Source organism: Echinops telfairi, unplaced genomic scaffold (assembly GCF_000313985.2).
Source record: "Echinops telfairi isolate 266 unplaced genomic scaffold, ASM31398v2 ScPeMD7_7410;HRSCAF=8448, whole genome shotgun sequence".
Classification (NCBI taxonomy): domain Eukaryota; kingdom Metazoa; phylum Chordata; class Mammalia; order Afrosoricida; family Tenrecidae; genus Echinops; species Echinops telfairi.
In genome coordinates this window covers 11,266,328-11,280,171 of record NW_022111310.1, presented here as the reverse complement: position 1 = coordinate 11,280,171, position 13,844 = coordinate 11,266,328, and the positions used below count along the sequence as shown (strand labels likewise).

Below are 13,844 nucleotides of genomic sequence, written 5' to 3'. Positions count from 1 at the left end.
TCCTTCCTGAAACAAATTCATGCAGCATACCCGGAGGTTTTTGTATCCCTCATACTCGGTGTACACATTACACGCCACTGCGAAAGTCTTGCAGCACCAGAGCCCAGCTGATTGAGATTCAGTAGACACAGAGGTTTTGGAAAACATAAAGCCATGGATCTGAGGTTTCACATGGGAAATGCTGCACTTTACATGGGTACATACACTATCAGTTCATTGTGCTGTGGTGGTTGGCTTGTGTGTTGCCACACACTATGGCACCAGAGTGTCTGATACCAGAATGCCCTATCAAGGAGCTTCCAGATAAGAACTAGAAAAATGAGGCAGCCCACTTCTGAGGTATTAGCTACTAAAAACCTGTTTGACAAATGGTTGAGAATTGAGCAGCTCTGCTTGGAAGGCACGCAAAATAAAACTGAGGAAGGTCTGCCTCCTCAAGTAGATTGACTTTAATGATGTAGATGGAGCAAAACTTCTCAGACCCTCATGTGCTGATGAGGCACAATTCAAAGATAGCTGCAAACACCCATTAATAATCAGAACTCGGAATGTACAAATCATGAACCTAAAAAATGGAAGTCATAAAAAATAAAAGTGTATGAAGACCAATATCCTAGCACTCTCAGTCACCGACTCAAAATTGACTCTTAACAACCCTTTACGACAGGGTAGAACTGCTCTTGAGTTTCCGAGACTAACTTTACGGAGGAGCTGCTGGTGGGTTTGAATTGCCAACCTTGCTGATCAGAGCCGAATGCACACCAGCCTGAAATGTACTGTATAGGATATTTCCAATCAAAATCATGGCTTATCATGCCAGCGACAACACATTCCAGAGAAATGGTGTTACTTTCAACCGCAAAGAACGTCTCAGGCTTTTGAAGTACAATGCTGCGATAGAACAATATCCATATACCTACACATCAACCAACGACAACTACTACTAACCAACACACCAACCAATTCAGAAGTCAGTAAGTACTGATATTTACAGGTGATCTGAATGTCAAAGTTGGAAACAGTAAAGATCAGTCCTTAGAAAATATGCTCCTAGTGATAGAAAAGCAGGCGATCATGATAGAAATGTTGCAAGATCAATTAAAGAAGATCCATGAAGGCCAAGTCTTACACACGTCCCACCAGATTATGATTGAAGATCAAATTGTAGGCCCCTAAAAAGAACATCATACATGAAAAAAGGTCATTAAAATGACAAGACCAAAGTGATGTCAGAGGAATCAGAAAGTAAATGGAAGAAATGACATAGAAGGACTGAATTGGAAATTTCAAAAGGCAGCTCCAGATGACAAAGAATTATAATGAAAGGTGCAAAGATCTTGGGCTAGAAAACCGAGAGTACACTCAACACATTATCAAGGTGAAAAAACTGACGGAAAAAAAGCCATGCTTTAGGTTGCAATACTGATTTCTATGGGCAGAATGCTGAATGTCGCGGAAAGCATCAAAAGGCAGGAATTGGAATGAGCCTAACCTCTTTCATTGCCATGGAGCAGGCTCTGGCTCAGTGACCACAGAACAGGGTAGAGCTGGCCCTGTGCATTTCTGAAACTCTATTGGAGAAGGCGACACACCCCCCTCGCCCCCACACCCCAAGACTGCTGACCTTGAAGTTAGCAGCCCGTTAACCACTACATCACCAAGGCTCGTGTAAGGGCTAAGCGGTCTGTTTTAATGAAGGACCTATGGTCTGTGATGGCAGAAGACCAAACCGAGTCATTATACGTTTGCTTCTGTGACGCACATAAGAAGGGCAGAACAGCTTTCATTTTCTATTTGGCTCCTCCTTCAGTTCCTTTCGACCTTGCACATTTTCCCTTAGGAGTAATCATTGGACGAACATTGGAAACAACGGTTTCCAAATAAAATTGACTGGTTAGCCAAAATCTTCAAAGATCTCATAGCTTTTCAGTTCATCACAAAACCACGATTGCCTATAAGCACCTGACTCCCTAGCAAGCACGCACCATCGCTGAGATACTCTATTGTTCTCCTTGGCATCAGCCCTTAAGGCACTAAGAATCTAAATAGAATACGATGGGTAAGGTGGTTCACAATTTATCACTAGCATTTCCCCCACAAACAGTAAATTTGAGGAATTGCTCAAACAGTGCTCTTTTTGCTAGCAAATCCAAGCCTTTGCCCCTGCATCCCTATCTCACTGCCCTCCCACCCCCACCCCCAATCTACAAGCACACTGCTGCAAAGTGCCCCGCCACCCAAAAGGTGCAAATGCCTTATTCTACAGCAGCAGTTCTCAACCTGTGGGTTGCAACCCCTTTGGGGGTCAAATGACCCTTTCACAAGAGTCGCCCAATTCACGACAGCAGCAAAATTAGTTATGAAGTAGCAACGAAAATAACTTTATGGTTGGGGGTCAAATTGGGAAGGTTGAGAACCACTGTTCTACAGGATCCTCACTCTTCCAGCTGCAGCTCAGATGCCTCCACCAATTGCTCCCCTCTGATCCCAAGGGTCCCCGCATGTATTGATCTGTGTGCGCCAGCAATGCTCTTTCACGTGCCAGGTGCTTTTCTCTGGGCCTATTCAATCTCGTTACCTTACTTTAAGAGCACAGATAACATCAGGAAGGAGTACTTTCTCTGTGGCAATCGTATACCTGCGGAGCTAATTAACCTAGCAAAGCGCTGCCTCCTTTGTCCTGGAGTTGAGACCACGCCCTGGAAAGGTGTGTCCCTAACACCTGAAGCTAAGACTAGAACCCAAGTTTAAAACTTACTCCACAGCAGGTCTTTCTACATGAAACTAACTATACGATGGATTTTCAGTTTTACATTATGAAATAGTATGCTAACCATTTAAAAAAATGACTTGTAGCTCACGGCCCACGCAGCAGGCAGCAGCCCGGATTTTGCTCACTGGCCTGAGCGCCTGGCGCAGAAGAGCAAAACCGAAGCGGATGAGAGCACAGCTACAAGAACATGTTGGCCGGATGCTCCTGGTTAGGGAGTCAAATAAGACTTGGATTAGTACTCATTCCTGAAAGTGCTGGCTTTGATTGGTATTTTGAGGTCGTCTATAAAGGTTCTCCTGCCAAATCCCATAGCCCCTCCACTTGTAACCTTTGAACCTCAACCTAAATTCTCTCAGGTACCCTGCCCGTGTTTGCGGACGAGCAGAAACAAACTGCGCGTGAAGATCTAGAGCAGCGGGTCTCAACCTGCGGGCTGCCACCCCTTGGGGGCCAAACGGACCCTTTCACAGGGGTCGCCAAGACCATCGGAAAACAAGTATTTCACCATATATAATTACATATTGTTTTGTGATTAATCACTATGCTTTATTTATGTTCAATTTATAACAATGAAAATACATCTTGCATATCATATATTTACATTACGATTCGTAACAGTAGCAAAATTAGTTATGAATTAGCAACGAAAATATTTTAATGGTGGGGCCCACCACACCATGAGGAACTGTACTAAAAGGCCGGGGCATTAAGAAGGTTGAGAACCACTGGTCTAGACACAGTGAAGCGATCCGGTTCCTGGCTTATTACGTAACTCCTACTTTCACTGATTACCACAGGAAACAGAAGCGCTACACAGCACTGCACTTTTCTAATCTCAAGCTTGATGTGGCAGTCACTTAAAAAATGAGAAATGCAATACTGAATATATTGAAAATATTTTATAATCGATTTTCTAGAATCCTAGCCATCTAGTACAGGAGAAAATTATGTTTTGGAACACTTCAGTTATTTAAACAGTGAAAGAAATATAGGACTAGAGGAGGGCAAAAGGAATTAACAATAACGTAGATTTCCTCACATTTTCCATGGAGCAACTATAACAATAAAAACATTTTAAGAAATAGATGACAGAATACCTAACATGTCAAATTCCAGAGTCAGATAGCCACGTACATAAAGAGATTTAGCAAAATGGTCTGTAAATTAAAGTAACGGCAAAAGGTCACCAAAAAAATCCTATTTGTTTAATAGCGTCTTTAGGTCTATCAGGAAACCAAGAGCAAGGGAAAGAAGAGCCAGATCTTGGCGCCCGCGGGCTGTCTTCGGGTCCATCCCACCACCTGCAGTTCTGCTGTCCAAGGACAAGGCTCCCGGCCATCACGTCTGCGGTTGCCGCTGCTGCCTTCCTCTGCCCCTCCCTTCTGTAGGCTGTCCATGTGCTCTGAGCACTGGGGGAGGGGCGTGCAGAAGGGAATAAATGAGTACTCCATCATCTGAAATGCCATCCTTTCCTTCCCAGTCCTCTGCCTCGAAGGACGAACATACACATTCTCATGTTTATTCGCCTGAGACATTATGCATGATTTGTTGTAAAACATACAGGTAATCATACAGTTCAAAAGTTGATCAAGTTTATGGAACAAACACATGAAAAATTAAACTACATGATAACATCGTGGGGGAACGCATGGTCTCACTCATTTTTGTGACAGGTTACTTCGTGCATGCTGTAAAGCTTAGAAATCATCACCACTCTGTGCTAAGAATACTGAAACATTATGCAGGGAAACTGTGCAAGTTCATTTTCTCACTACTGGACGTTAAGGGAGAGAACATTTCCGTAAATAGCCTTACTATTCAGGCATAAGAAATGTCAATGAACAAGCAGACAACTGCCCCATTATGCACAAATAACAGCAACAATGAAGGCGAATCAGAAGGAAAAGATAATCAAATAAAAACCAACATTGCTATGATATTTCATTTAATGTCACACCTTGATTGTATATTTTCCAAAGTACTTTTCTAGATCCATTTCCCAATCCTTTCTGAACGCTTTACTGGTATTTTCAATGCAATAAAGGATGTAGGATATGGTTCCATCCACATTTCTTTGTGAAAGCAATATAATACTAATGATTTTAATGGCCATACATTCTTATGTAATAAAGAAAAACAGTTTCAAATTCCATAAACCTAGTTTTGAAACATTTGTATCCATTTTTCACCCAAATCAGCACTTTGTAGGTTCTAAAAAGGCGGCAGCAGCTTGAATTCACGGCCTGCTGAACACACGTTTCTGCTGAAGGAGGGGGGAGAGACGGAGAGCGTTCGCTGCATTCCCATTGGCCCCAAAGTGCTCATTCCACAAAGGGATACATCAAAAGCAAACATGCAAGGGCTGTTTAAAACTTTTACTGCAATATAGCAACGAAGTAAACAGTAATTAGACACTATAAGTTTCTTCCCCCCAAACAAAAAAATGTAAACAGGAAAGTAACTCTGCTTATACTTGTACAGCTTCTCAAATTATGTTAGAAGGTTCTCACATTCAACAATCAAGAAATTTTAAAATAGCAGTAATTATTTTCATTTGAAGAAAAAGGCTCCCCTTCTCCCAACAAGCATTTAATAGGAAAGAAATGGTATTTAATTGTATACTTATTTGAAGCAGCAACAATAACCATCAATAATTTGGCATATCTGTTAGAAGTTGCTCCAAAATTTTTTTCAATGTCACAAAGCCATTATCCAGTGTTGCCATGAAATAAACTGTAGATTCTAGGTAGCAAAGATTCTTTCTGATACCAATGCTAAGTCAAAGAAATCCAAAGCAGGGCATTACACTAAATTTCTGGATCTATTACACTAAGAAGAGTGAAACCTAGGAAAAATTACCTACTGTTTTAGAGAAGAAATAAAGACCTGCAAAAGCTGACTTTTTGGTTGTATAATATTTTATACATGGTGTGGATTTGCGGCATCTGCCAATTTAAGCAGACATGCACTGTATTTATCCCTGCCCTAAATCCTATGTCCCTCCCTCCCCACCCCAACCATCTACTACCTTATACCAAGTACTGTGGATATGAGCCCAGATCATCCCAGACAATCCAGTGAACAAAGTTAGTGTAATGCACTGGTGTGAAGTGTGAGATTAAAAAAAAAAAAAAGAGTCCCTTTCAATCTTCATCAAAGTTTTGCTGTAGAAGAAAATTGGCAGCCAAATTCTCATTCTTCTCACAAGCAAAATATGCTTGTATCACAAGTCCTTCAGGAAATCCTAATGCCTTTAACTGGAAGAGAAGAGAAAAAATATATAAATCCAACTCATCAATTATGGCACATTTCATTTTCTTTACCTATTAGGGATCCTAACATAGGATCACTAACAGACAACACTTAAATATCTAACACAAAGGACATACAGACCTCTTGAGAATTCTGAAAGAATTCATTTCTATCTGTACAGGGATACTGTCCAATCGGAAAAAGCTAGATGAAACCTAGAACCTTTCTTATTAACAATGGCAAGTTACAGTTCCCACTTACAGATAGTTATCACTTTCTCTGACATTTACACTAAAATTTAGTTGCTAAATGTAGTTTAAAAATAGATGATCCTAAGGGGAAAAAAAATAGATGATCCTATCCATATATTTATGGACAACTGATTTTCAACTAGACAATTCAACATGGGAAAACTATTTTCAACAAAAGGTTAAGACACGTGGCTATCCACACAAAAGACTGAAGCTGGACCACTGATAGCGCATACAGAAATTAAGCCAACGAGAATCATAGATCTAAATGTAAGGAGTAAAATAATAAACTCTTAGGAGAAAACCTAGGAGTGACTCTTTGTGACCTTCGACTAGGTAATGATTTCTTTGACATGAAACTTTTAAAACACCAACAAAAATAAACCAAACCTCATTAAAGCTAAGAACATCTGTGAAAAGCACTTTGTCCAGAAAACGAAGCCCTAACAAACACAATGGAAGAAACCAGTTGTCAGCACACTGTTTCAGGAAATAGCGTATGAGCAAGAACCAATACTGCTGGAAAAAAGTTAAAATGGCACCAAACACATTAGCCAAAAACAGTGCCAGGGATGAATGGAATTACCAATCAAAATGTTTCAGCAAGCTGATGAAGCACTTTAAGCACTCACATTTCTATGCCAGGAAATGTGCACAAGTAGAATTTTGCTGAAGTTCATCCAACAATGGTTGCAGTAGTCCATTGACAGGTAACTAACTGACAGAGGTTCAGGCTGGATCCAGAAGATGTGGAGCAAGGGCTATCATTACTCATGTCAGATGGTTCTTGACTCAAAGCCGAGAATACCAAAATATGCAAAGGCATTAGACTGTGTGGACCAAATATACTATGGAAGATCTTGAGAAGAATGGAAATTCCAGGACACTTCACTGTGCTCATGAGGAACTTGTACATGGATCAGAGGCAGTTGTGCAAACAGAACATGGGAGTACCCCATGGTTTAAAATCAAGAAAGGAGGGTCTCACTGTTGTATCCTCTCACCATACTTATTCAATCTGTGTGCTGAGTGAGCAAATGATCATCAGAATCTGGATTAGAGGAAGAAAAATTGGAGGACGCCTTATTAACTCTGCAAATGAACATGACACAACTTTGCTTGCTGAGAGTGAGGACTTGAAGCACTTGCTGATGAAGATCAAGGACTGCAGCCTTCAGTGTGGATTACAACTCAATGTAAGGAAGACCAAATCCTCACAACCCAATCAATAGGTAATATGACAAATGGAGAAAAGGCTGAAGTTGTTAAGAATTTTCTCTTACTTGAATCCACAATCAATGCTCGTGGAAGCAGCAGTCAAGAAATGAATATTGCATTACGTAAATCTGATCTGTCATGGTAGAAGTATAGCCAGAGTGCTCCTTAGAAGCAAGGATTATAAGACTGCCGTCTCACATGCTGTCAGTAGAGAACAGTTCCCGGAGAAAGGAGGATATCAAGCCCCATTTACATCGGGGCTGTGACAATGGGCTCAGAAATAGGAATGACTATAAGGCTAGGGCAGGGCAGGGCCGAGCAGGGTTTCATTCTGTTGTGCGTGGGACATTATGGGTCGGAACTGACTCGATGACACTTAAGAATATCATATGCAGAAACCCAATCATTTATTAGTAAGTCAGAATCGACTTGAGGTTAATGAACTTTTCCCAAGTCCTTTCATAACTGCCACACAAAATTAATAAACAAAAAAATAAGTGATCATATATGTATGTGTGTGTGTGTGTGTGTGTGTAAGTGTAAGGGCTCTTAGCATATAAGGTAAGATAAAAATATGAGCACCAAAAAATTTTTTAAAGACATGAGCACCAAGAGGAGTTTGACTGTGACTTCTTAATTATCTGTAAAGCAAGTCATGTCTTTCATTAGAATCAAGTATTGGTCTCACTTTCCTTGCCTCATACATTTTGTGAGGAGCCCTGGTAGCACAGTAGGTATGAGTTGGACTGCTAACCTCAAGGTCAGCAGTTCAAAGTCACCAGCCTGCATCCCTGCTGGGCAAAGACGAGGCTCTATACTCCTGTAGAGTTACCATCTCGGAAATCCAGAGACTCTTAGAGGGGCATCATCAAGAGTTGGTATCGACTCAATGTCAATTATAAAATGGATGACTATTAGTACTGCTATATTTTTGTTATTCTATTTTTTTCCTTAGTTTTTTTAATAGTATTTTAAATTATAACAGTCACTAATATAACTTTCTGAGATTATTTAAAAAAACATTTGTGGTTCAATAATCACTACTCTGAAAAGCCTTAAAACATTCAGGCCAATTATCTAATTCACTAAGCACTATGTATTTTCGGCCAAAGGAATATGGACACACACCACTCACTAGTCCCAACCTAGTTCAACCTTGCGTTTTCAGATGACAATTAAAAACAGGATAAAAAGTAAAAAACACAAAATTTAGTCCAGGTTAGAAGTGAGTATCTAAAGTAAATGATGGATGGGACAGGATCCAACAACTATATGCTTACACAATGTACACACTTCAGATTCAGAAATACAAACCATGCAAATGGCAACCAAAAGCATGTTGGAGTGGGCACACTGGAATCAAAATAGACTTTAAGATAAAGACTGTTACTAGGGAGAATGGCTCGAAGACAGGGCTGGGCAATGTCCAGCTCCCACTAAGCTCCTCAAATCCCCAATACTGGTCAGCATCACGTGCCTCGCCAGAGAAGCAGTTCGGGCCCTCACAGTAAGGGGGAGTGAATTTTACACGCGACAAGTATGGCCCTCGGCAGAAAAAAGGTTCCCCTAGCCTGCTCTAAGGGTAGGCATTTCCTGGTTCCTTCAGATCCTTTCCTGGTTCCTCAGAGAGAACTCCATCTGGCTGGCTATCAACCTTCCCCTTCTCAGCTTGCTGGCTGGTCTATTTCATCTACTTTCCAATCCGAGATTGAGCAAAAAGACACCAATCATGCCTCATTAACAAAACAAGGATAAACCATTCCTGAATGTCGCAGCAACACAAATTAGGAGTTGTAACACATTTTTTCAGGACACATTCAACCCACAACAACTTCTTAACTTTATTTTATGAGACCAGTATTATTGTGATACCAAAACCCGACCAAGACATCAAAAGAAGAAAACTGGAGAGAAGATACATCTTTCATCAATATAGATTAACATCAACAAAATACTAGCAAACCAAACCCAGTAGCATAAAAAAACACTATAGACACCATGGCCAAATGGGGTTTATCCCAGTTATCCAACATGAAAAGCAACCAATGGTAATATAATGTATTAATGGGATAATAAAGGGGGGGGGGCCCACATGATCACCTCAATAAATATGCAAGCACTTGACAAAAATGCAGTGCCCTAGTCTGACAGAGGAGTCCCGGTGCCACATGGATTAACACACTGGGTTTTTAACTTGCAAGGTCAGCAGCACAAAACCACTGGCTGCTAAGAGGCAGAAAGATAAGGTTTTCTTCTCAGTCCTGGAAACCTCACAGGGGCAGTTTTACTGTCCTACAAGGTTCCCCGGAGTTAGAATAGACTTGACAGCAAGCACTTAACAAAAGGGTACTTAGCCTGATAAATGTGTTATAAATTCCAACCTTTACACTGTGAACATGACCCCAAGACAACAGGGTTTTCTTCTAATGTTAAAGAGGCCATGTTACTGTAGGGTATACATTTAGCTAATCACGCCTATGATTTAAAAGCAGATACCGTGTGTAGCTTTCCAAGAAACGGCCATGATGCTTAAACAGAATTTTCTCCCAGAGAGGAAAGTCACCAACGTGTGGTATGTTTGTTCGGTATTCCCAAGTAGATCTACAAATTCAACATACCTATGCACTACTGTCAACTGATACTGACTCATAGCAACCCTATCAGGCAGAGTAGACCACTCCACAGGGTTTCTGCGGCTTACAAACCTTTACCAGAGATTTCTCTTACTACCTTAACACTCTTCCAAGGAGTGGGAATCAATAACCTTGGGGCTAGCAGCCCAGTGCTTAACCGCCCACACCACCAGTGAATGAATTCTAAATCACAGTGACCTTTACAGGACAGGCGAGGACTATCCCTTTGAACTTGCAAGACTATAGATCTGTACTGGAGCGGACAGCCTTCACTGTTGTTCTGTGGATTGGCTGGGGCTTTGAACAGCTGACTGTGGTTAACAGCAGCTCAAGGCATCCCAGCCAGTTTTTCCCCTGCAGAAATGTCCAGGTTGACCCGAACATTGACATAAAAATACAACCCAAACCAAATTCACAGCCACCAACTCAATGCTGACTCATAACAGCCCTAAAGAATAGGGGAGAACTATCCCTGTGAAATTCTGAGACTGTACTCTTTATGAGAACAGAAAGTCCAGTCTTTCTCTCTGAGAGCAACTAACTGATGGTTTCAAACGGCTAACCTTGCAGTTAGCAATCTAATTGGTAATCACTCCACCACCAGGCCTCCAAGGGGCCTAGAAAAGTTAAAACAGTCTTGAAAAAGAAGAAAATTGAAACATTCATGATTTCTGATTTCAATACTAAAGCCTCATAATTACGGTCAACTGACTTTCAACAAAGATGGCAGTGGCGAAAGAGTTGTCTTCAGTTTGCCAACAGTGCTGGGACAAGTGGATCTTTCCATGTCAAAGAATGACGCTGGAGCCCAAATCTCACACCATATGCAGAAATTAGCCCCCAAACTAAATCAACCTGAACACTAAACCTAGTAGATATTCTGTACTTTATATTAAGTAATGGTTTCTTTGATGACGTATCAAAAGCATAAACAACAAAAGAAAATAATGATTCCAACACAGAAATCAAGTACTAATAAGCCCATGAACAGTTGCTATGTAACCATTTTTTCACAGTCCTATACTCGATTTTGTTATTTGAGGTGTAAAAACATCACCATAATGTACATATTTTAAGAAACATAAAAATAATTTAATTATAAACAGTGCACACTGGTACATATAATAAAATTACATTATTGTCTGGATAATTTCCTTAAGTTAAAATGCACTATCTTAAAAAAAAAAATTCAAGATAGGGAATAAATAAAACTATGAGTCTGTTCGCAACGATTAACAAAGCCCAGAGAAAAGTAATTAACAGTCACATTATAAAAGCCAGGTCATTGCAATGTTGCAATCTGTATCCATCAACTTGAGGGATGGAAAACTAATCAGGGTAGTGAATTCTGAGGTTTACTATGCTTAATCCTTGTTAAAATTTTACACCAATGAAATTGATAGTTTCTCAATTCAATTCATGTGTATTTCATGATAGATTGGTACTTACCCGCTAGTCCCTAAATTCTACAAAGGGCAAAACTGGAGAGACATTGTCTTTCAGGCCAAGCCCCCGGGCAGTTTTATTGGACTCAGTCCAACAGAACAATCACCTATGATGGAAATGCCTTATGTCTGTGCTTCCTACATAGCAGGCACACAGACCAGAGCATTGAGCATTTGAAATGTGCTACCAGTGTAACATTTAAGTGCAACGTAGTAAATGATGACATTTTTATTTTTACATAAACTCACCCTTTCTATAGCTTCTTTTTCCTGAGGTGTTACTTGAATGTAGTTCATATGACCACTTCCAGCTTCTGCAATTCCTCCACTGCTACCTCCACCCCCACTTCCTTGACCACCAGCTTCTTGAACTGGTTCATTTAACATCTGAATAAAATGCTCCTGGTGTTGGCTAATTTGCTGTGGGAAGTCGAAGAACAGAGAAAAATAATGCATGATAAAAAGTATCTTCAGAAAAGTAAGAATTCTAAATATAAAAGCATTACCGTTGCCACTGTAATATATTTTAGATGGATTCTGAGTCGTTCAGTTTTGGAAGGGACATAATTCTTGTTTATAATTAAAGAAACATCAACTTTGAATAAATACTGATGATTAAGAAAATTCATAAATGCCCACCCCACCATAAAACTAATTTTGCAACTAACACCACGAATAGTTGCCAAATTAATTTCACTGAAAAAATAGACTAGTCAGCTAAGGTGCACAGCATTCCTCTAGTTCTTTAATGCTTCCTCCCCCCACTATCATGACCCCAGTATGTACACGGGTACAGTTAAGAGCTCTGGACACACACAGAATCCAAGACAGATAAACCCCTCAGGAACAATAATTAGAGCAGAGATACCAATAGGGTTTGAATGGGCCAATGTGATATATATATATATATATTCTTTTACCCCCCCCAAAAAAAATACAGGGGTGAAAAAACCTATTTTAGGACTGTAAAATATTATTTCCCATAATCTTTTGAAGCTCCCTTGTGCTATTTTTTAGTATCCACTCTGGTAAGCAATACAATGCTTGGAAAACCTTCAATATACTTCATCATCTCAGCATGAACTAGGCCTACAGTTAAGTTTTCTAGGAGGCAATACTCCACTCAAAATTAAGTTGTGAAAAGTGGATTTAAAAATGAAACCTACTTTGCCACAGAGCTTCTCAGATCTTTAATATGTCCACGTGCCCTGAGAATCTCCAAGGAGACATCAGCTCCACCAACCACATTTTATTCAATGCGGGCAGGGGACGGGGGCGGGTTTACAGTGATGGATATTTTCACAATGTGATGCCTGCTAAAGCTCACTTTCAAAACAAACATGATTGGAAAGTCACCTGTAGTAACTGAGGATTCTCTCGACCTATCTGTTGTAGCAATGCTGGAAGTAGGGAAGGATTCTGTTGAATAATTTGTCTCATCTGTTGGAACTGAGGTTGATTCCTCAAAAATTCCAATGGGTGACCTAAAAATCACACAAAGTTGTAATTATATATGGAAACAGCTATTTTAATTATACACCTAGAATGCAAAGACAGGCAACTAAAAATTATGTTCTGAGTTTTCTGATGTATGTAAATAAAATACCATATATACTTGAGTATAAGCCAAGTTTTCCAGCACATTTTTAATGCAGTTTTTGTGGTAAAATCTGGTGCCTCGGTGGATATTCGCGCCTGCTTACACTCGAGTATATACAGTATATAACTACAGAACTTTCTAGATGTACCCAAGTGCATGCTGAATACCAGGGGGAAGTAGTATTCCTGTGAGCAAAGGCTCTTGGGGAATGCAGAGCACTAGAACCCATCTGTGACAATTGCTTCAGGCACTCATTATTTTCAATATTAGGGTACAGGCCCTGCATGTATTCTATCAAAATAAAACTGCATTCAGTTAATAAAAGTGCATACAGAAATTATTTTTTAAAACAAAAAAAACCTCGTTTACTTTAGAACATACAAAACACCCCCAAAGAAAAGTCTTCTATATAAGATTACTATTAGAATCAACCCTGACATTGGGCTTGGTTTTGACATTTACAGGGAGGGAATGAATAGACAAGGTAGACAGTAGACAGAACTACTCTGAATGGCTTTATATGATAGCATTAAGTACAAGCTGGGAAGCGTGTTTTAGAGTAATCTATACGGAAGTTGTCATTTGCCAAAACAAGGGGGGGGGGACCCTTTACAACCATTTTGGCAGAATTTCTTTTGAGCCACTCTCTAGCATTAAGGTATAGGAAACTTC

At 40.1% G+C, this 13,844-nt stretch overlaps 1 protein-coding gene across 1 annotated transcript in view; it reads right to left on the bottom strand.

The window, feature by feature from the left end:
- Positions 1-3,657: 3,657 nt before the first annotated feature.
- RAD23B (RAD23 homolog B, nucleotide excision repair protein) overlaps positions 3,658-13,844 on the bottom strand; it is a 46,532-nt gene continuing 36,345 nt past the window's right edge. The window contains exons 8-10 of the mRNA XM_004710961.4: positions 12,929-13,056; positions 11,822-11,992; positions 3,658-6,030 (exon numbers count right to left, since the gene is read on the bottom strand). Coding sequence (XP_004711018.1) covers positions 5,917-6,030; positions 11,822-11,992; positions 12,929-13,056 — 413 coding nt within the window. The 3' untranslated portion in view covers positions 3,658-5,916. The remainder of the gene's footprint in view (positions 6,031-11,821; positions 11,993-12,928; positions 13,057-13,844) is intronic.